Source organism: Sphaerulina musiva, assembly GCF_000320565.1.
Source record: "Sphaerulina musiva SO2202 unplaced genomic scaffold SEPMUscaffold_1, whole genome shotgun sequence".
Taxonomy (NCBI): Eukaryota; Fungi; Ascomycota; class Dothideomycetes; order Mycosphaerellales; family Mycosphaerellaceae; genus Sphaerulina; species Sphaerulina musiva.
The window spans coordinates 953,387-971,126 of NW_016017383.1; the positions used below are offsets into that span (position 1 = coordinate 953,387).

The 17,740-nt window shown below is 52.7% G+C and overlaps 10 protein-coding genes across 10 annotated transcripts; 4 read left to right on the forward strand and 6 right to left on the reverse strand.

Moving 5' to 3' along the window:
- Positions 1-1,310: 1,310 nt before the first annotated feature.
- On the reverse strand, positions 1,311-2,247 carry SEPMUDRAFT_75743 (2-deoxy-D-gluconate 3-dehydrogenase; the record flags this gene model as incomplete). Its single annotated transcript, XM_016910114.1, has 2 exons — positions 1,311-2,047; positions 2,119-2,247. 2 exons carry the CDS (start codon positions 2,245-2,247, stop codon positions 1,391-1,393), a joined length of 786 nt encoding a protein of 261 aa, XP_016764624.1. The 3' UTR covers positions 1,311-1,390.
- A 451-nt stretch (positions 2,248-2,698) lies between these two features.
- SEPMUDRAFT_145737 (GroES-like protein) lies at positions 2,699-4,187 on the forward strand. The gene is made up of 3 exons (XM_016903237.1): positions 2,699-2,811; positions 2,907-3,683; positions 3,743-4,187. The coding sequence occupies exons 1-3, from the start codon at positions 2,752-2,754 to the stop codon at positions 4,073-4,075; spliced, it is 1,170 nt and encodes a 389-aa protein (XP_016764625.1). The 5' UTR covers positions 2,699-2,751; the 3' UTR covers positions 4,076-4,187.
- Positions 4,188-5,276: 1,089 nt separating this feature from the next.
- On the reverse strand, positions 5,277-6,074 carry SEPMUDRAFT_23351 (uncharacterized protein; the record flags this gene model as incomplete). The annotated part of the gene is made up of 2 exons (XM_016908370.1): positions 5,277-5,499; positions 5,620-6,074. Coding segments are annotated over 2 exons (678 nt in total), but the record flags the coding sequence as incomplete, so codon positions are not given.
- A 434-nt stretch (positions 6,075-6,508) lies between these two features.
- On the forward strand, positions 6,509-6,835 carry SEPMUDRAFT_112550 (uncharacterized protein; the record flags this gene model as incomplete). The annotated part of the gene is made up of 1 exon (XM_016900986.1): positions 6,509-6,835. The coding sequence occupies one exon, from the start codon at positions 6,509-6,511 to the stop codon at positions 6,833-6,835; it is 327 nt and encodes a 108-aa protein (XP_016764627.1).
- A 15-nt stretch (positions 6,836-6,850) lies between these two features.
- SEPMUDRAFT_145739 (Aldo/keto reductase) lies at positions 6,851-8,142 on the reverse strand. The gene is made up of 4 exons (XM_016903238.1): positions 7,970-8,142; positions 7,487-7,899; positions 7,033-7,423; positions 6,851-6,972 (listed from the first exon to the last, which is right to left on the reverse strand). The coding sequence occupies exons 1-4, from the start codon at positions 8,037-8,039 to the stop codon at positions 6,932-6,934; spliced, it is 915 nt and encodes a 304-aa protein (XP_016764628.1). The 5' UTR covers positions 8,040-8,142; the 3' UTR covers positions 6,851-6,931.
- A 660-nt stretch (positions 8,143-8,802) lies between these two features.
- Positions 8,803-14,022, forward strand: SEPMUDRAFT_55912 (NAD(P)-binding protein). Its single transcript, XM_016909380.1, has 2 exons — positions 8,803-9,486; positions 9,605-14,022. The coding sequence occupies exons 1-2, from the start codon at positions 8,977-8,979 to the stop codon at positions 10,163-10,165; spliced, it is 1,071 nt and encodes a 356-aa protein (XP_016764630.1). The 5' UTR covers positions 8,803-8,976; the 3' UTR covers positions 10,166-14,022.
- Positions 8,803-14,022, reverse strand: SEPMUDRAFT_122023 (leucyl-tRNA synthetase). The gene is made up of 2 exons (XM_016901744.1): positions 9,605-14,022; positions 8,803-9,486 (listed from the first exon to the last, which is right to left on the reverse strand). The coding sequence occupies exon 1, from the start codon at positions 13,941-13,943 to the stop codon at positions 10,491-10,493; it is 3,453 nt and encodes a 1,150-aa protein (XP_016764629.1). The 5' UTR covers positions 13,944-14,022; the 3' UTR covers positions 8,803-9,486; positions 9,605-10,490.
- A 182-nt stretch (positions 14,023-14,204) lies between these two features.
- SEPMUDRAFT_145740 (hydroxymethylglutaryl-CoA lyase) lies at positions 14,205-16,578 on the reverse strand. Its single transcript, XM_016903239.1, has 3 exons — positions 16,193-16,578; positions 14,588-16,135; positions 14,205-14,518 (listed from the first exon to the last, which is right to left on the reverse strand). The coding sequence occupies exons 1-2, from the start codon at positions 16,445-16,447 to the stop codon at positions 15,209-15,211; spliced, it is 1,182 nt and encodes a 393-aa protein (XP_016764631.1). The 5' UTR covers positions 16,448-16,578; the 3' UTR covers positions 14,205-14,518; positions 14,588-15,208.
- SEPMUDRAFT_112554 (uncharacterized protein) lies at positions 14,210-14,692 on the forward strand (the record flags this gene model as incomplete). The annotated part of the gene is made up of 2 exons (XM_016900987.1): positions 14,210-14,518; positions 14,588-14,692. 2 exons carry the CDS (start codon positions 14,210-14,212, stop codon positions 14,690-14,692), a joined length of 414 nt encoding a protein of 137 aa, XP_016764632.1.
- Positions 16,579-16,707: 129 nt separating the features above from the next.
- On the reverse strand, positions 16,708-17,345 carry SEPMUDRAFT_145741 (uncharacterized protein). The gene has a single exon (XM_016903240.1). It carries the CDS (start codon positions 17,300-17,302, stop codon positions 16,814-16,816), a length of 489 nt encoding a protein of 162 aa, XP_016764633.1. The 5' UTR covers positions 17,303-17,345; the 3' UTR covers positions 16,708-16,813.
- Positions 17,346-17,740: the final 395 nt, after the last annotated feature.

Consider the following 17,740-nt stretch of genomic DNA (forward strand, 5'->3'; position numbering starts at 1 on the left):
GAGGAGGAGGAGGAGAGGAGGAGGAGGGGGGGGGAAGGGGAAGATGGGAGGGCAGGATTTAATAACATCGAGATAGGGCCGTCCGCACACCAAGACACACAAGGTTGTTGTTGGACTCCATGTAGGCTACAGTAGTCGTCTGAGCACGGCAAAGGCAAGTCGGCATACGAATGCCACAAGTCGTTGAGAGAGCGTGCAGCTTTGCCACTTGCTTCCCTCCCTTCTTCGTCCAGTAGACGAGAAATCATATGCCGTTGGGTCTGCGCCAGACCCAAGTACTCTGTATCCCGCGGTAGACCGGGGGGGACGCCAAGCGGCCATGTGGACGGATGCATAGGTCATGGTCGGGGAAAGCCAGCGCCCAAAGGAAAAATCAATCCCCTAGCGCACTCCACTTTCAGGCCCTATGATGTTCCGCTGACAGCACTCGGAGGGCTCATCTATGCTATGATTGGGTGAGAATGAGTGATGATGGGTCAAATGTTCATTGCCATGTAAGAGGTGCAGAAAACAGTCAGGATCATCTCCTTGGCGTGCCCGGCCTGCGCTGGAAACACTGATCCATCGGCGCGACCATTCTCCACGATCCACTATTCTGGCCCCATAGGGCTAGATCTGGCTCCACCAGAGGTCAGGATAGGCGTTGCATTCTTCCGCAGCCGCCATTCGCCGGACGCACTGAGCTACTGTACTGAGGCACCTCCTACTGTATGTACTTACTGTACATACGAGCGGGCCGTCTTTTGCGAGGTTTCATCATCGACTCCATCCCGCCCACACCACCACACTACAGAAATGCATCTACCTCTAGTTCGAGTAGCACGTCCGGAGTAAAAAGGTGGAGGAAGCCAATCAAATCCACTCATCAACAATATTTAATGACTGACCCTCGCGGGGGGGGGGGGGGGGGGCGAGATAGTGGATAAATTCGTCGTCTGGGGACTGCCGGGGTATCCTTCACTCCCCCAGAAAAACCCTCCAACCGCCCCCAGCTGATGTAGGGCAACAACAACAACAACAAAAGAAAAAACTCTTCTGGAGCGGGCGGGGCGGTGTTGCCGTTTTTGTCCATTCCGCCATGGCTGTCGACATTGCACATTTTGTATGTACATTTGTACAGTGCATTGTACTATTGTCATGTGTCTCGTCTCTGTCATCACTCTGTGGTGTGTTTGTCTTTTGCACTAAGGAGCTAATGACACTTCTATTCCTGTCCCTCGCACCGATTCGCACGTGGGTAGACTTGCGGTTTACCTCATGACACCATTCAATAGCCGAGTAGGAGGTAGGAGGTAGGCGAGCGGTACTTGGTCGTATTGCCGATCAAATAGTGGCCTCAGGTCTGACATTGACATGACACATGACTATCAAAAAAAAAAGACTTCTCTCTTTACCGACCCATCCATCCACCATCCACCGTGAGAATCTCCCCGTTGACATAGGCGCTTGCTCGACTTGCCAAATATACTACACTGCCCTTGAAGTCATCAGGACTACCCCATCTCCCCGCCGGTATCCGCTCGAGAATCGACGCTGCTCTCTTCTCATCCGCCAGCAATGCCGTATTCATCTCCGTCGCAATGTATCCCGGCGCAATCGCATTTACCGTGATGCCCTGATTGGCCCACTGATTGGAGAGGGCTTTGGTCAATTGCCCAACACCTCCCTTGGATGCTGCATAAGCGGGCACATTGATTCCTCCTTGGAATGTCAACAGACTCGCCACATTGATGATGCTCCCCCTCCTGCCGTACGAGTCTGCGTCTCGTGAGAGCATGTGCGCCCCCACGTCCCGACACAGCGTGAACACGGCGTTGAGATTGACCTGCATGACTTCCGCCCAGTCTTCGTCGGGAAATTGGTGGGCGGGATGTCGACGTTGGATGCCTCCGCAGTTCAATAATATGTCCACCGTGTGACCGTCTCCGAGCACTTTGGGGAGGAGAGCTTTCATCGAGTCGTTGGAGGCAAGGTCGGCGACGTAGATTTGGGCTTTTCGCCCCAGCTTTTCGATTGCTTCTTTGGTGGATTGGTTGGACTCGTCTCTCTGGGTAGTCACCACCATCAGTCTCGTTTCACAGATTTCACCTTTCCATGGTAGAGCTGCGATATAGGTACCTGCACGAGAAGCACATCTGCTCCCGCTTCCGCCAATGCGATGGCCATACTCTGGCCGATCCCTCGAGTTCCGCCCGTCACCAACGCCGTCTTGCCTTCCAGGCTGAACAGGGAGTTTACTGAAGTCATTGTGAAGGTCTTGCTTGATTGAGTGTACCTAGTAAGAGTGAGTGACTATAAGAGTGACTACCTACATGTACCTTATGTTGGAAGGACATGGAATTCTCGAGTCAGCCAAATGCCGACGCAGCTGCCCCGCTTGCCGTGAACACGCGACGCGACGCGCCTATCCATGATAGTCACAGTGGACTCTTACAAGACCACAATAAATATCCTTCTCGACCTGGGCTCTTCCGCAGAGACCACTGTGGAGAGGACTGAATCCACACATCTTGGTGGGCGGCAGAGGGAGTTGGGTCGCCTGCATATGCCGATGAGCCCCTCCTCTCGCATTTCTCTGGCCCGAATAATGCTGAGAACATGTCCGTTCAAATAATCGAATCTTCACAATCCACTCACTACTCCTCTCTTTCTCGAGACTTCTAACCTTTGTCCCAAAAAATCCTTCATCAGAGTGAGTGAGAAAGAGAGAGAGAGCGAAAAAGAGACAACTGCATTCACCCCACCACCAAAATGGCAGCTCCCATGGAGATCCAAGCCTCAGTGCTCCACGCTGCAAAAGACCTCCGCGTGGTATGTGACTAGTATCCTCTCTACATCTCGCATGATAACGATACTTCAGCCAAAAGAATCTTCTTTTTCGCTAACGCAAACCTCTCTCCCACCAGGAAACCCGCACCCTCTCCCCTCCCGCCCCGCACGAAGTTCAAATCCGCATCGCATCCACCGGCCTCTGCGGTAGCGACCTGCACTACTACACACACTTCCGCAACGGCGACATTCTAGTGCGCGAACCCCTCTCGCTCGGCCACGAATCAGCGGGAATCATCGCCGCCGTGGGCTCAGCCATTCCTCCCTCGCAATTCCAAGCAGGGGACAAAGTCGCCGTGGAAGTCGGATTACCGTGCGAGCAATGTCAACGGTGTCAGGAGGGGAGATATAACATTTGTCCCGACGTGAAATTCCGCAGTAGTGGAAAGGCGTTTCCGCATTTTCAGGGGACGTTGCAGTCGAGGATTAATCATCCCGCGAAATGGGTGTATAAATTGCCCGAGGAAATGGACGTGGATGTGGGAGCGTTATTGGAGCCGTTGGGGGTGGCGTTGCATGCGTATCGGAGAAGTCTGATGCCCAAGGAGGATGCGACGGTGGTGGTGTTTGGGGCCGGGGCGGTGGGCTTGTTGTGTGCGGCAGTGGCCAAGTTGAAAGGCGCGAAGAAGGTCGTGATTGCGGATATTGATGCCGGGCGGCTCGAGTTTGCGGTACAGAATGGGTTTGCGCATCAGAGCTATACGGTTCCGATGCGGCGGGGGAAGGATATCGAGGAGAGCTTGCAGATTGCAAAGGAGACTGCTGCAGAGGTGGGAAGGGTGGATAGCATTGGTGAGGTGGATGTCGTTTTTGAGTGCACAGGAGTTCCTTCGTGTGTGCAAGCCGGCATATATGTAAGTTTTTCGCCACGCCGCCCTCCCCAATCCGGTCTGTGGTCTAATCTTGTTGCCAGTCGACCAAGCCAGGTGGTCGCCTCATGTTGGTAGGCATGGGCCATCCCATTCAAACACTGCCCTTGGGTGCCGCTGCACTGCGAGAGGTGGATATTGTGGGTGTGTTCCGATATGCCAACACGTACAAAGAAAGCATCGACATCGTGCTACAAGCTTCGAAATCGGCGGCGGGTCCGGACTTTTCGAAATTGATTACCCATCGCTTTGCCGGCTTTCAAGAAGCGGTCAAGGCCTTTGACATGGCCGGTAAGACGAAGGATGCTGATGGTAAATTGGTATTGAAGGTCATTATTGATAGCAGTGCGGATGTCAACGACACCGCTCGGCTATAGAAAGATGAAAGCTTTTTTACTTTTGATGTACCTTAATCGGATGTTTCATGCCGTCATCAGGGTCATTTCCAGTCCTTGTCTATAGGTACATGTACCTGTACATTGCATCCACACGCATAAAACGGCAAAGGGGCGTACATATCATGCTTTTTTCAAGTCGTGGACACAATGTTTCCGTTTTGGCACTGTGTGCCAACAGGAACAGCCCCCATTGGCACCCTGGACACATGAAGTCAGCGAATGTCTCCTTAAGGAGCTTTTCAATCAACAGCATACCAGCCACCATGGTCGCAAACGCTGAACTGTCCACCTTCATATGTGCATCGCAGACTGCCATCAACATCACAACCACCTTCGGGCCGTGCTCGGATCACACGATCATCTCGATATTCGCCCACGAGGAGAGTATTGTCTTGTTGGCCGTATTCAGTTTTTGAACCGGATGAATATGGCGACAGCATAGGCAGACATTCCATTCCCGCGGCGACTGATCGCTGGTCTCTTTCAGCGTAGACCCACGTCTCGTCGGATGATGGGATAGTGTCATCGTTGTCTGATATTCAGTTTACATCAGTTTGGATGGCTTGGAGTGCTGCTGCCAGCAAGCAGCACGAAACACAAGAGTGATACCTAGGTAAGGTAGGTACTTACAATTACAAGTTAGGAATGTTGTGCTGCTCGTGCAGAGGTAACTACCTGGTACGCACGGAAGGCAGCGTGCATTGATATCACCCGTGGCAAATGGTACGGCGGTAGTCTGGTGGAGCACGGTGGGACTCGCCGAAGAAGGTGACTTGCGAGTTGTTGTGAGCGTGGAGAGGGTAGCTGGAACAATAAACGTGGCCGGACAGTCCGCCGTGACAGTGACTGTCGAGCGAGTGGAAACGAAAATAGCATTGTGGAGCACGTCAAAATTGCTGGCAGTCGGAATGGCCGTAATTGATGCAGATCGTCCTTGAATCCCCGTTGTAGTTTCGTCGTTCTGCGATGCTGATGTGGAAGCTTTGCGAATGGGAGAGTATAAAGCAGATAATTTCACTTCTTCGGACTGTGGGGCAGAATATCGAATGGCATCGATCATCTGTGAGTCTACGTCGTCCGTGGTGATGTCGGGCGCGCCTGGAGACAGTGTGCTGTCGCCTCGGTTCTTGTACGTGAGGCCATATGGCGTGGGCCAGTCGCAGGTTCCAGGAGAGACTGGGCTCGAAGCAGTAACGTCACCGGCGTATACAACGTCAGGTCCGGGTTTGGGGTATACAGGATCACTTCCTTCGGCAGTCGCGCAATCGTTGAGACCTTCCAAATTTGCCTTCCAGATGAATGGGAGGCTGTTGAAGCTGTGGAAGCTTTGCCGTCTTAATCGTCGGCTTGCGCTAGAAATGACCTTCACTTGTGCACAATTCTGGTAGAACTCTCGATTGCCCCTGAACAAAAGAACAGGTAGAAGGTAAGCAAGTATTTCTTCTAGACCTGTGCCAATGGACGTCTTCGAGCTTATCCTAATACTTGGCTTTGGCAATGCCTTCTATTGTTGCATGACTTACGCATGGTTCTGCCACGTCCACGAGAGCAACGCATATCCGCTGGGCGCAAAGGATGGTATTTTGAAGTCATATGAAGAGCTCAGCGGGCAGCCACCAATGATACTTTTCACGACTCGAAAAGTGGCACCATTATCGTAGCTCAGGGCAATCTGACACGAGCCGCCGAGATGCGTAGCTGAGCCTGCAAGTGAGATGTTGTATGTGGAACCCGCTGTATATGTTGTGACCGATTGGAAAGGTCTGTCGTTCTGGTAGCCTTTACAAGGAAAGTTGGTCCCGTCTGCATTGAGGGGCGAAGTCATGCTGTAGTCGATGTTGGAGTAATCGTTGTCTGGGTTGTGCTTGGAACGGAGTGCATAAGGCCAGTCCATCTCCATGTGCGTCAGACATGTGATGGGCCATAGTAGGAGACCGCATAGGGTCCAGAAGCTGTGTGATTTTGATATGGAAGCCATCTTGACAGAGAGTATGCATCGTGCCGACGGCCATTAGGCGTTCCCAAGCACATGTATATGGTGAATCGAGCCATCTTGAGACAAGACATACCTCGCTGTGGCGAGTACAGGAGGACTACCTTACATTCTTCGCGTCAGGAGAGGGAGGGAGGTGGTTAGTGAGCACATTCCATCGACTTGGATTGGCCAATAGCATCTCGCATACATCAGGAGGCGTAGACAGTGATGGACCGCAGAGGCGAGAATTCATGCTGCCACGACGAGCTTGATGGAGAGTGTGTGTGAAGGTGTGTGAAGGGGTGTGAAGGGGTAGAAGGCAGTCCAAGTGTTTTCTTGGCAGCAGACGCGACTTTGACGCGAAACGCCACGCTCTCCTACGCTTCTACCCTTCGACAGCACAATCTCAGCCCAAACAGCACTGTCTGCCAGCCATCATGGTCACACCCAACAATGCTACACCAGGCGACGACGAAAGGCTCAAAGCGGCACTCTGGCATTCCATCGGCAAGACTATTGATGCCATCGCCGTCGAGCAGAACATCAACGCATCACCCACCTTCATCGCCGGCGTGACGGAAATGGCATCGGCGAAGATTAATACCATTGCAGCAGATCTGGAAGCCTTTGCCCGTCATGCGGACCGCTCGATCATCAACGAACGTGATGCTCTGCTATTGGCACGCCATAACGACAGTTTGAAAGATGTGCTGCAGGCTAAAGCCGAGGAGCTTCGCAAGCGAGAGAAATCGACAACACGGTGAAGGATCGACTGGAGAGGAAATTGCTCGCTTTTTTTTATTGCATGACTGGCAGTCTTGTGGTAGACTACACTCTATGTCTATAGGCCACTCACTGGTCTACTGCTTGTCTGGGAAGCCCATGTTCACGCCAAAAGCAGCTGGGACGATGTTAGTGTCTTTCAGGACGAGGATATGACACGGCGAAGGGCGGCACTTACGGTACACGAATCTCGTGATGCCCTTTTCTTTGTGAATGGCTGCTAATGCGGCCAGGTCGTCCGAGTCGAGTTGCACAGTCTTCAAGTTGTCCTCGATTCGCTGTGGCGTGACAGACTTGGGCAGGACGACGTGGCCGATGCTGACCTGGTAACTGATGAGGATGGTGCCTTCTCCGACGCCATGCTTCTTTGCAAGCTTCTGAATGCCATCTTCCTTGAACAGTGGGCTACCAGTGCTGCCCAGTGGGGAGTATGCCTCGATCAGGATGCCCTTCTCTTTACAGAAGTCGGCAATCTCCTGCTGTGGGAGGTACGGGTGGTTTTCGATCTGGTTGGCGGCAGGTGTAATCTCGGCTTTCTCTAGCAGCTCCTTGAGGAACGGGACGGAGTACTATTTCACCATCTCGTCAGTAATCCACCGTGCACGCGAGCAGCCTCAAATTGTGCAACCTACGTTGGAGACACCAATTGCCTTGACTTTGCCCGTCTTGAGCAGAGCCTCCATCTTCTTCCACGTCTCTACATGAGACCACTCATGGTCGAGGTCTCGGGATCCGTCTGGCAGCTTCGGGAAGAGCGGGTCGTTGCCATTGGGGTTCATTGGCACTGGCCAGTGGACGAGGTAGAGGTCGACATATGCCAGCCCCAGTCTCTTCAAGCTCTCATCCAGGCACTCTTCAGGCTTGCGATGGTATGTACACCACAGCTTCGAGGTCACAAACACATCTTCTCTCTTGATGCCCGAGTCGAAGGCCTCCTTCAAGCCCTGACCCACCTCGTTCTCGTTTCCATATACGAAAGCAGCATCAATGTGTCTGTATCCAGACTTCAAGGCGTGAGCCACCGCCGTCTTGACCTGTCCTGGGTCTGCAATGCAATATCATCAGCACACATTGTCATGTTTGACCAGTCCTGGGCAGCAGTAGCTGCTACTGACCTGATTGCCAGGTTCCCAGACCGACTGCAGGGATCTGAGCGCCCGTATTGAGAGTGAAAGTGGTGGCCATGTTTGATTTTGAAGAAGGTTTTGTCCTATGTCGTGTCCTGTAGATGGTGCTGTGTGTGCTACATACAGTTTATGGATCACGAGTTTGTATTCTCGTCAATCTTCCTCCCCCGAGTCCCCCCCTCCCCCCACCACGCACACCACTTGCCGATGGCGGATCAGTCGGGCTTTGGCCGAAGACCCCAGGCATTTCATTTGGGCTGGCCGCGTGGAGCCTGGAGGATGCCATCATGCCAACACATGTCACATGGCCGGCGATAACCGCTCTCTCTCTCCCCTGCTCGACATCCATGGTGCACTTTGGGCAGCCAAGGAGCCATGGTAGACCCTTAACTGATAGGGGTAAGTGGTTCGAGTGATTACTGCGGGGTGGTGGAGTCGTGTGAGTGAAGAAGCCACCTTTCCATTCTAGGCCGTTCCGCCCTCCGCCATGGCGGCCATACCTCTCCGACCACAGGGGGATAGCGGATATGCAACAGGGCCTGCTGCCTCAATGTTTTGCCGCTGAGACCTTTTTTTATTGTGTTGCCACTGTTGAGACGTTGGAAGTCCTTGTCCCATCATCCCACACGATATGTGCAACGCAACATCCATCCTCATCCTGTCGAAGTGATGAAAGGGTTTTCGTCTCAGAACGCACAACATCAAACTCCTGCGAGACACGCATTGATGGGGATCTAGGTGTCGAGGTTCCAGAGGGAACTTCCTGGCAACCTTCTTTGGTGTACGAGATGGTCAGAGGGTTCATTGCTACCACCATCATAGGTAATTACACTTTGTGCCTCGACCAAAAGTACAGTATTCGGAGATTCTCCTGTGATTGTCTCCTTTGACCTCTATCTATATTACCTACTGCACCACTACACGGCATATAGTATTGACCCAGCAGACGAACGAACGAACGAACGAACGAACGAACAAACGAACAACCGAGCATCATGGTCCGCAAGCTCCAGGTCGGTGTCTCTGGCCTGGGCCGAATGGGCGCTCGCCATGCCCTCCACTTCCTCGACCGCACTCCTCGCGCAGAACTCGTAGCCGCATTCGATCCCGACGAGAAGGCACTCGCATGGGCCCGACAGCGCCTCAAACCCTACGGCACCAAGCTCTACAGCGACTACGAAGCCTTCCTCCAGCACCCGGGTCTCGAAGCTGTGGTGGTCGCCGGCATCACCACCCAGCACGCAGCACAAACCATTCGAGCCATTGAAGCTGACAAACATGTGCTCTGCGAGAAGCCACTCTCGACCAGTGTCAAGATCTGTGAAGATGTGGAAAGAATTGCACGAGCGAAACCACACTTGAAGGTGCTGTGTGGCTTCTCGAGACGCTTTGATGGCAGCTACCGAGATGCAGCTCACAGGATCAAGAGGGGAGATATTGGTCGTCCTGCCATACTGCGGTCACAGACCTGCGACAAGCATCGCGATGATGACTACTTTGTGCAAGTATGTATACCTTACACCACCACCACCACCAGAAATCTGTGTTACCTACCTATATATGCTGTTGTCTCACCATTCTCACTAACACCTTCTCCCTCTCTCTCCTCACCGATATATACAGTACGCCAAATTCTCCGGCGGAATCTTCGTCGACGCCAACATCCACGACATTGACCTCGCACTCTGGTACTTCGGCGCAGACAGCATCATCAAAAGCGTGACAGCCGTCGGAATCAACGCACGACTCACCGACCTCTCCCAACACCAAGACGTCGACAACGGCGTCGGCATCGTGGAATTCCACAACGGCAAAATCGCCTATTTTTACGCTTCGCGCATGATGGCCGCCGGACAAATCGACACGACGGAAATTATCGGCACACATGGTAAAATTGTCGTGAATGGGAATCCGCAGAAGAATTTGGTCGAGGTGCATGAGGCGAATGGGATTCGGAGGGAGGTGCCGCAGACGTATTATGATCGGTTTGAAGAGGCGTTTGTGACTGAGTCGAATGAGTTTACTGAGTGTGTGCTTGATGGGAAGGAGTTGCCGTTTGGCTTGTCGGGAGCTATTACCGCGGTGAAGATTGGGGATGCGTTGCAGAAGAGTTTGCGGACGGGGAGGAAGTTGGAATTTAATGAGTTGGGAGAGGAAATTGTTGAGGATAAAGCACGATTGTAGAGACTTGGTCTATATGTGTGTGTTTTTGTGTGGACGAAGAGAGGAGGTCAGGTAGGTAAAATTTCGGGTTCAGATGTAACATAGAGGCGAGATCTGATGAAGACTTTTGGGGTCATACATGGGAACCAGAACCAGTGAGATATTGCATATGACGAGAGAGAAGATTCATCATGCTACATGTATCTGCTCTACTCTGTCTGTTCATTGGTGTCTCATGGACCTCATTGATTTCATGGTCACTGCATATGAACAGCACGTCGTACCGTCATCATCGTTGTGCATCTGCACAACTCTGTGCAATCCCTCACATCATAGACATGTGCACTTATACACCCACAGCGTTCTCGAAAAACGACGTGGGCTGCCCAGGGACAGCATTTTCCGCCGATGGTGGCAAATCTGCTCGCTGTTCGCCAATCTTGACCCCAGGTGTACCAGCAACAATCTCGCCCGTCTTCGTTTCCGTGTCGACCAAGACAATCTCAATCACTGTACACTTTTGTACTGTCTGCTTCAGTCCAGGAACCATCTCTGCCAGGACAGCAGCCTCATCGAAAGCTAGTTTGCGCTCAAAGACCGTGTCTGCCGCGATGCCACTTTCCAGATTCTTCTTCAAGCTATTCACGAACGGCATCGCACGCTTGACTTCAGTCTTGGGCAGAGACTTGTTCACTGCGCCGACGTCAACCTTCATGTTGGAGAAATTTTGGCGCACAATGTCAATGATGTTGTCTTGCCACGCAGGGAACTTCTTCGCGAAGAATATGCTCAGCTTCTTGTCCTTCTTGGGATCGTACGAGGTCTGCTTGCCCTTGGCCATTTTCTTGAGCTGAGCGCCTTCGGCACTGGTGATGTTGTTCTGAGTGGTGCGAACATACTCGCGCGCCGCTGTGAGATTGGGCTGTTGATCCGCGACTTGTGGGAAAAGAGCGTTCTGTACAGTATCGGGCTTCTTAAGGACTTCCTTCCAGATGTGTTCTGCCCAATGGGGTGCAACGACCGTGATCATGAGAGCCTGGTATTCCACATACTTGGTAACCAGATCCTGGTGCATGCCGATACCTGCAGCCTTGGTGACCTCACGGTAGAAGTCGCGAGAATTGGTGAAGTCGTAGAATCCGCTCTTGAGAGCCGCTTTGTAATCAGTGTCGTTGTATCGCTGCTCGGTCTCCTTTACCAGACCATTCAGCTCATTCTCAAACACCTCATCCCAAAACACCTTCTTGCCCGTTCGAAGAATTGCATCGTTGGTCTTGTGTCTTTCGTTCTTTGCAACCTCGGCGTAAGTCTCGCCTTCTTTGAGCACACGCGCGTCAGTGACGACATTCTCGCACCACTGTCTGAGCTCGAAGAGGCGCAGGATGTTGGCATTGGCGACTGTTTCGTCAAAGTTGGCATCCTCAATAGTGTCTCCGGCATCGGCGAGAGCGACACGAGTGGCATCAGCACCGAATTTCGATGTTGCATCGTATAAGGTCAGGAAATTGCCTGTGGACTTGGACATTTTCTCACCATTGAGCTGCAAGTGACCGTTGGCACGGACTCCACGTGGCCAGTACTCTGGCTTAAACAGAGCAATATGCACGTACAGGAAGAAGGTCAAATGGTTTTGGATCAAGTCCTTCCCAGAGACGCGAAGGTCCAGTGGATACCAGTACTCGAACTCTCGACGCATCATGTGAAGAGTCTCCTCGGGGATTGAGCAGTCTTTTGGAATCTCATCGGTCCTGCAGAACAGCCAGTCCCAGACATCATCTGTCATTTGTTCCACCGAGACATTGGCTGGTCCCTTCTCTTTGCCGAAAATGTCCTTGTGGAGCAAGTGGGCAATGGTGTAGTACGACATGTAGATCGTGGAGTCCGACAAACTCTCAACGAGCTGACTCTGATCCCACGGAAGTTTTGTCCCAAGTCCATAGCCTCTGGCGCAAGCCCATTGCGCGAGCCAAAAGAGCACTTTCTCAAACGCATTCTTTGTTTCGGTGGAAAAGGTGTTGAGGCCCTGGCCATCTGCGTTCTGTACGTGTTTCAGGACTGCCGGCTGCCATTCTGGATCACCAGACTTTGCAGGCTCGCCATAGTTCATGAACCACTGGTCCAGATGACCAGCTACGCAGTCATCCCCGGACCGACTCATGACGAGACCGTCAGGCTCGGCATAGGCGAACGCATCCCCAGCATCGATCAAATCTTGACGTACTTTGGGCTTGGCAGTTTCGACAGACTCTCCAGCATAAGCTCCGACGATCATTTTGCCCTTGTAGAAGCCCTCCTTGTATGCGATCTCTTTCGCTTCGGCCAGTTGCTTTGCGTCTTTCGGTGAGTTGATCTTCATCGTCTCAACAAGCTTCTTCGCAATCAAATTTCCATATTCGGGTGTTTCAATGACGGGTACGATCTCCTTATCGATCCATTCCTTCTTGATCTTATAGAACTCAGCCTTCTTCTGCAGATCGAGCGTCGTGGCATAATCATCGGGAGAGTCAGATGGCACGCTTGTGACAACTCCAGTGCCCTTATTGGGCTTGACCGATTCCATGGGAAGGATGAAAACCTCCTTGTGGACGGACAATGGAGCGCTCACAAGAGTGCCGACAACATCAGACCCCTTGAAATCGGCGACTTTAGGAAACTCTCCCCAGGTCGGAAATATGCTTTGATACGCCATGTTCCTTGCAGCACGGTGGGAAACGAAATAGTATTCCTCGCCCTTCTTGACCTCGTAGACCCCGTAATCAACCGTTGGGCCCACGAAGCAGCAGTTCTGGCCGTACATCGTCTCAGGTCTCAGGGTTGCAGGCACAAAGTAAACTTTGCCGCCTGCAGGAATCTTGCCCTCAATCTTACTCTTGGCTGGTTCTGCCCATTCCTTGACGCAAAGCTTCAAGGCAGTGTATTCTTGCACACCAACTCCTTCGCCACTTTGTCGGTCGTGATCCATGCACGCCTGACCATCCTTAGGCGAGTAAACAGTGTAGCGCTTGCCGAACCTGATTTTCCCCATCTCCTTCAGGCGATTCACCTGCCATCGCACAAAAGCATCGTAATATGGATTTGCATCAGTCGTGACAAACGATCGTCGCCAATCCACTCGACAGCCCATGTTGTCGAGGTCGCGCTTCCAAAGTGGTGGAAAGTACTGCAGCCAGTGTTGCGGATCAGCGAAGTGGTGAATCTCCTCAATCGGGATGCCAATGGCGAGCATGATCTGAAACTGGTATTTCAAAGCCGAGTTGACCTTTGCATTCGCCTTTGACTTTTTCGCAGAGAACTTGGTGACATCCTCTTTTGTCGTCTCCTGCACAGGCGCAGGTGGAGTAGCACTCGCCTCTTCACTAGGCTGCTCAGGGGAGTATTTTTCGAAGTTCTGGCCAAACATCTCAATCTCGCGCACCAGCTTGTCGGCACAAGCCTTGATGGGCATGCCAGTGCAATGGAAGCCCTGAGGGTACAGTGCCCGCTTGCCCTGCATACGTGCCCATCCCACGGCGAATTCGAGTTTGCTGGCCGTGAATGCGTGCCCCGCGTGCGGCGTTCCGTTGACGTACGGATACGCCATGGTAACCATGTATTTGGGGTGTTTCTTGCGCAGCTCACTGGGCGCAATGGCATGGAAGGGCACTTCTGACAGAGAGGGCGCGTCCTGCTCGAAGACCTTGCTCTCCTGCCATTGCTGCTGGTATTTCTTCTCGCTGGCAATGAGCGTGTCGCGCTTGTCCGTGTTCTTGATCTCCAGACTGCCCGCCGTGGGGGCGGCGGCGGCGGCGGCGGAAGCCATGGTTGCGAAGATCAGTCGGTTGGTGCGCAGGCCACGCAGCCGCGGCGAGAGGAGACGGAGAGCGAGCGACGTCGTCGTGGTGGTAGAGGGTGTGATTGTGTAACTACTAAGTCGTGTGTGCTTGTGACTCTTTTTGGAGAGCTCTATTTTTTGTTCGGCGTCATTTCGCGCCGAGCTCGCGCTGTTACCTCCTAGGACTCGGCCGCCTCGGCGAGCGTCCCTTTCATCCACATCCACCACAACGTGACGTGGTGGCAACACATCCAATGGCCTCCCTCTTCTCATCTCTCTTCAGCAGGGCCCCTCAGGTGCCTGAGAATGTGCCCTTCTTCCCCTACAAGATAGCAGACAACCCCTACCAATGCAAGAAAACATGGCCTCCGGACTTCACCAAGCTCTCCCAGAAGCATCAATTCCGCCTGGAAAGACGCTATAGGCGTCGAGCAAAGCTGAAGTGGGCACGACCGAACTGGACCAAGGGAGTCAAGCTTGCTCAATGGGGCAGCATCGTCTTCGTCTGCGTTTATGGAGTGCTATTTCTGGACGTAGGCGATGGCGGCACACCATTTGATGGCGTACGTTACGTTACAGACATGATCGTCATGCGAAAATGAAGAAGAAAACAAAGCTAAACCTATTTGCAGATTCGTAAAACATTTCGAGAGCAGATGGGCGGCGGCGGCGGCTCCCAACAGGCAAACACAAAAGCTGCTAGAGATCTTAGCCCTACCGCCAACCAGCCATCTTGAGACGCGCACCAACTCTACAAAGAGATCGTCCTCTCTGTCTTGCTGCCAGCTGTTTCTCCCGGGCACTGATCCAATGCGAATCTTGCATGACGAGCATAGAAGTGCCGATTGGGGACGTTGAGCCAGACTTGATTGCGGGTTGCAGAGCATCTGACCCATCATCTGGAGAGCAATAGGACTCACTGGTCACCTCCTTGGCGGCGAGAGCTTCAAAGCCACGACAACGGGCACGTCAAAGATTAGCCAGATCGATTTGGCCAGGAGACGCAAGGACCACGATTGAGACATGAGCTGAGATCGAGCTGCACAAGATGGGCGATTCCAGTGCGACTCCATCCCACCTCACCTGGCAGTATTTGTGGCGGAAATTTGAGTTACATGCGACCAGAAGCCATCATCACAGTCTAGTCGACTGCAGGTGTGGAAAGTGCAATGTTGAGATCTCGTTTGATAGCTTCTGTGCAATGTTGGATGATATCCTTGACCTGCGACTTCCACGCGTGCTAGCAAAGACAACTACGCCCTCCCCTCCCTCGTCAACCTCGCCATAGTCGCTCTCCCGGCACTACTGCCATTTCCCTTGCCAATCTCCTTCGTGATCCAGTCTCCAATTCGACTCAATTCCTCCATATCGCACCCCGTCTCCACTCCAAGACTACTCAAAAAGTGTACTAGATCCTCTGTAGACACGTTCCCTGTAGCGCCCGGACTATAGGGACAACCACCCAGTCCTCCCACAGCAGAATCAAAAGTCCTGACCCCATGATCCAGACTGACCATAGTGTTGATCAAAGCCTGCCCAAAGGTATCATGAAAATGCATGGCAAGATCCTCATTCTGTACTCCTGCCTCTTTCAACGTCTTCAACAACTCACGCGTTGCAGGCGCTGTTCCCATTCCTGTGGTGTCTGCCACACTGATCTCATCTGCACCTAGTTCGAGCAGTGTGGCGCATAGCTCTGCTACCCGGTGAGGATCGACGTCTGGGCCTTCAAAGGGGCAGCCTAGTGCTACGGAGATGTAGGCCCGGACTGGATAGCCGGCTTGACTGGCTGAAGTGATGAGAGGGGCGAAACGGGAGAGTGATTCGGCGATGGAGCAATTTGTGTTCTTTTGGGAAAAGGTTTCGGTTGCGGCCATGAATATGCTCACTTCATGTTTTTGTGGGTTCGTGGTTCGAGATTTGGACATGGCATCCACGCCTGATGTGGAGGATGGCATGGCGTTGGGGTCTTGAGAAGACGTGTTCAGTGCTGGACCGGCATCGTTCGTCGGTGAGGGAGGAGGTGTGGGATATGCGCTATCTCCTGAAGAGGAGCTGTTATTCATGACACTGAAGAAGTTTTCGAGACCTTTCATGTTAGGGAGTAGCCATTGATAAGTTATGTCGCCGGGAGGTGGTTTCGTAAGCATGGATGAGAGGACTTTGTCGGAAGCTGCCATCTGTATACATTCAATATCTAGTTGTTCATTGACCCACTCGACCCAGCAATACCGTACCTGGGGAACCCATTTTGGGTGCACGAACGAGCCCGCCTCTATCGTCTTCAGGCCTGTCCTCGCCAGACGATTCACCAACTCGATCTTGGTCTCTGCTGGTATACTGGTCTTCTCGTTCTGCAGGCCATCTCTGGGCCCCACCTCGACAATTCGAACGTGGTCTGCTAATGCTCGGCGCGAGGAAGTGAAGTTGCGCGTGAAGCTCGGGATGCAGAGCCGTCTGCCGTGTAGACTTCGCAGTGGTGACGGAGGCATGATAGAAAGGATTTGTGGGAGTAGGTAGGTGTGCACACGGCGCTGGCACTTTATTTGCGGTGTCACATCAACGCCGTCGCTGCTTCCAGATGTTCTCGAAGCTGGTCGATGTGCAAGGTGACTGGAGTCGCAGACATTGAATGATGTGTGTTCACATGCACGTGCTTGCGGAGAGATTGCCATGGGGGTGACGTTTTGCGGGGAAAGCTCAGGGCATAAGAAGCGTCAACCTCAGGCAGCCAAAAGCTCGCAGATGGAGGTGAAAGGATAATATAATAAATCTCATTACTGATGTGCATAGACTTTAACTTTACGCATCTCCTACATCTCTGCTCATCGTCCCACAATATCGCGTTGTCAATTCCATTACTGAGCAGTAGCAGCCAACTCCTGCAGCATTTCCCTTGTTGCCCCCAAATTCTGTGAATCTGAATAGAGCGCAGCTATCAAAGACGAATCAAGGTTCGGAAATTCTGTCGCCAGTTGAGCTACGTCTCTATCCGTCTGGGACTCAGGCTTCGAGTTGTTCATCTCAAAGTGCTCGAGGGCTTCCCGCTGTTCGCTCTGTTCACTTTCTGGAACAAAGCTTGTTTCGTTGAAAGTATTCGCCCTGCCTGGAGGGGGTCCTGGCGGGGCCGCAAACCCGGGTTGCTGATTGTGTTGCTGTTGCTGGTACTGATATGGCTGCTGAGGTTGCTGGTACTGTGACTGTGGCAGATGTTGCTGTTGTGGCTGCTGAGATGCGTACTGCTGTTGTTGTTGACTGGGACTATGTTCTTCGGCCCATGGGTTCGTGGACGGCAGGCCTTGTTGTGGCGCCTGGTATTCTGAGCCGTAGCCTTGATTCGAAGCCATTCTGAGTCAGTGCCAGTGATTTCAACAGTTGTGTTCAGTTATTACTGAATGTATCATTGACTGCGCGATGGAGGTTCAAGTTGTGTCGTTGCCTGTCAAAGTGTCGGAAGACGACGTCATAGGTTATGGTCAGAGTCTGACTCTGAGGCAGAAACCAGGTTAAGGCATGGCACGGCACGGCACGGCTCTTCACGGCGCGGCACGCCGCTCTGAAGCGAACAACCTGTGTCCTGTGATTCCCGGTTCACGACAACAACATGAACATTGAATCCTTCCAATGAACGACACGATTTGTTCTGAGTCTGCAACATGATTTTCCTCCGAGACCATGTGTCACCCACTCCTGAGGCGCCTCATCGAGACCGGGATCACCTCCGGGCCAAGTAAACAAATACGGCGACGGCGGCTACAGCAGTCGCACAACTTGAGCAGCAGGCC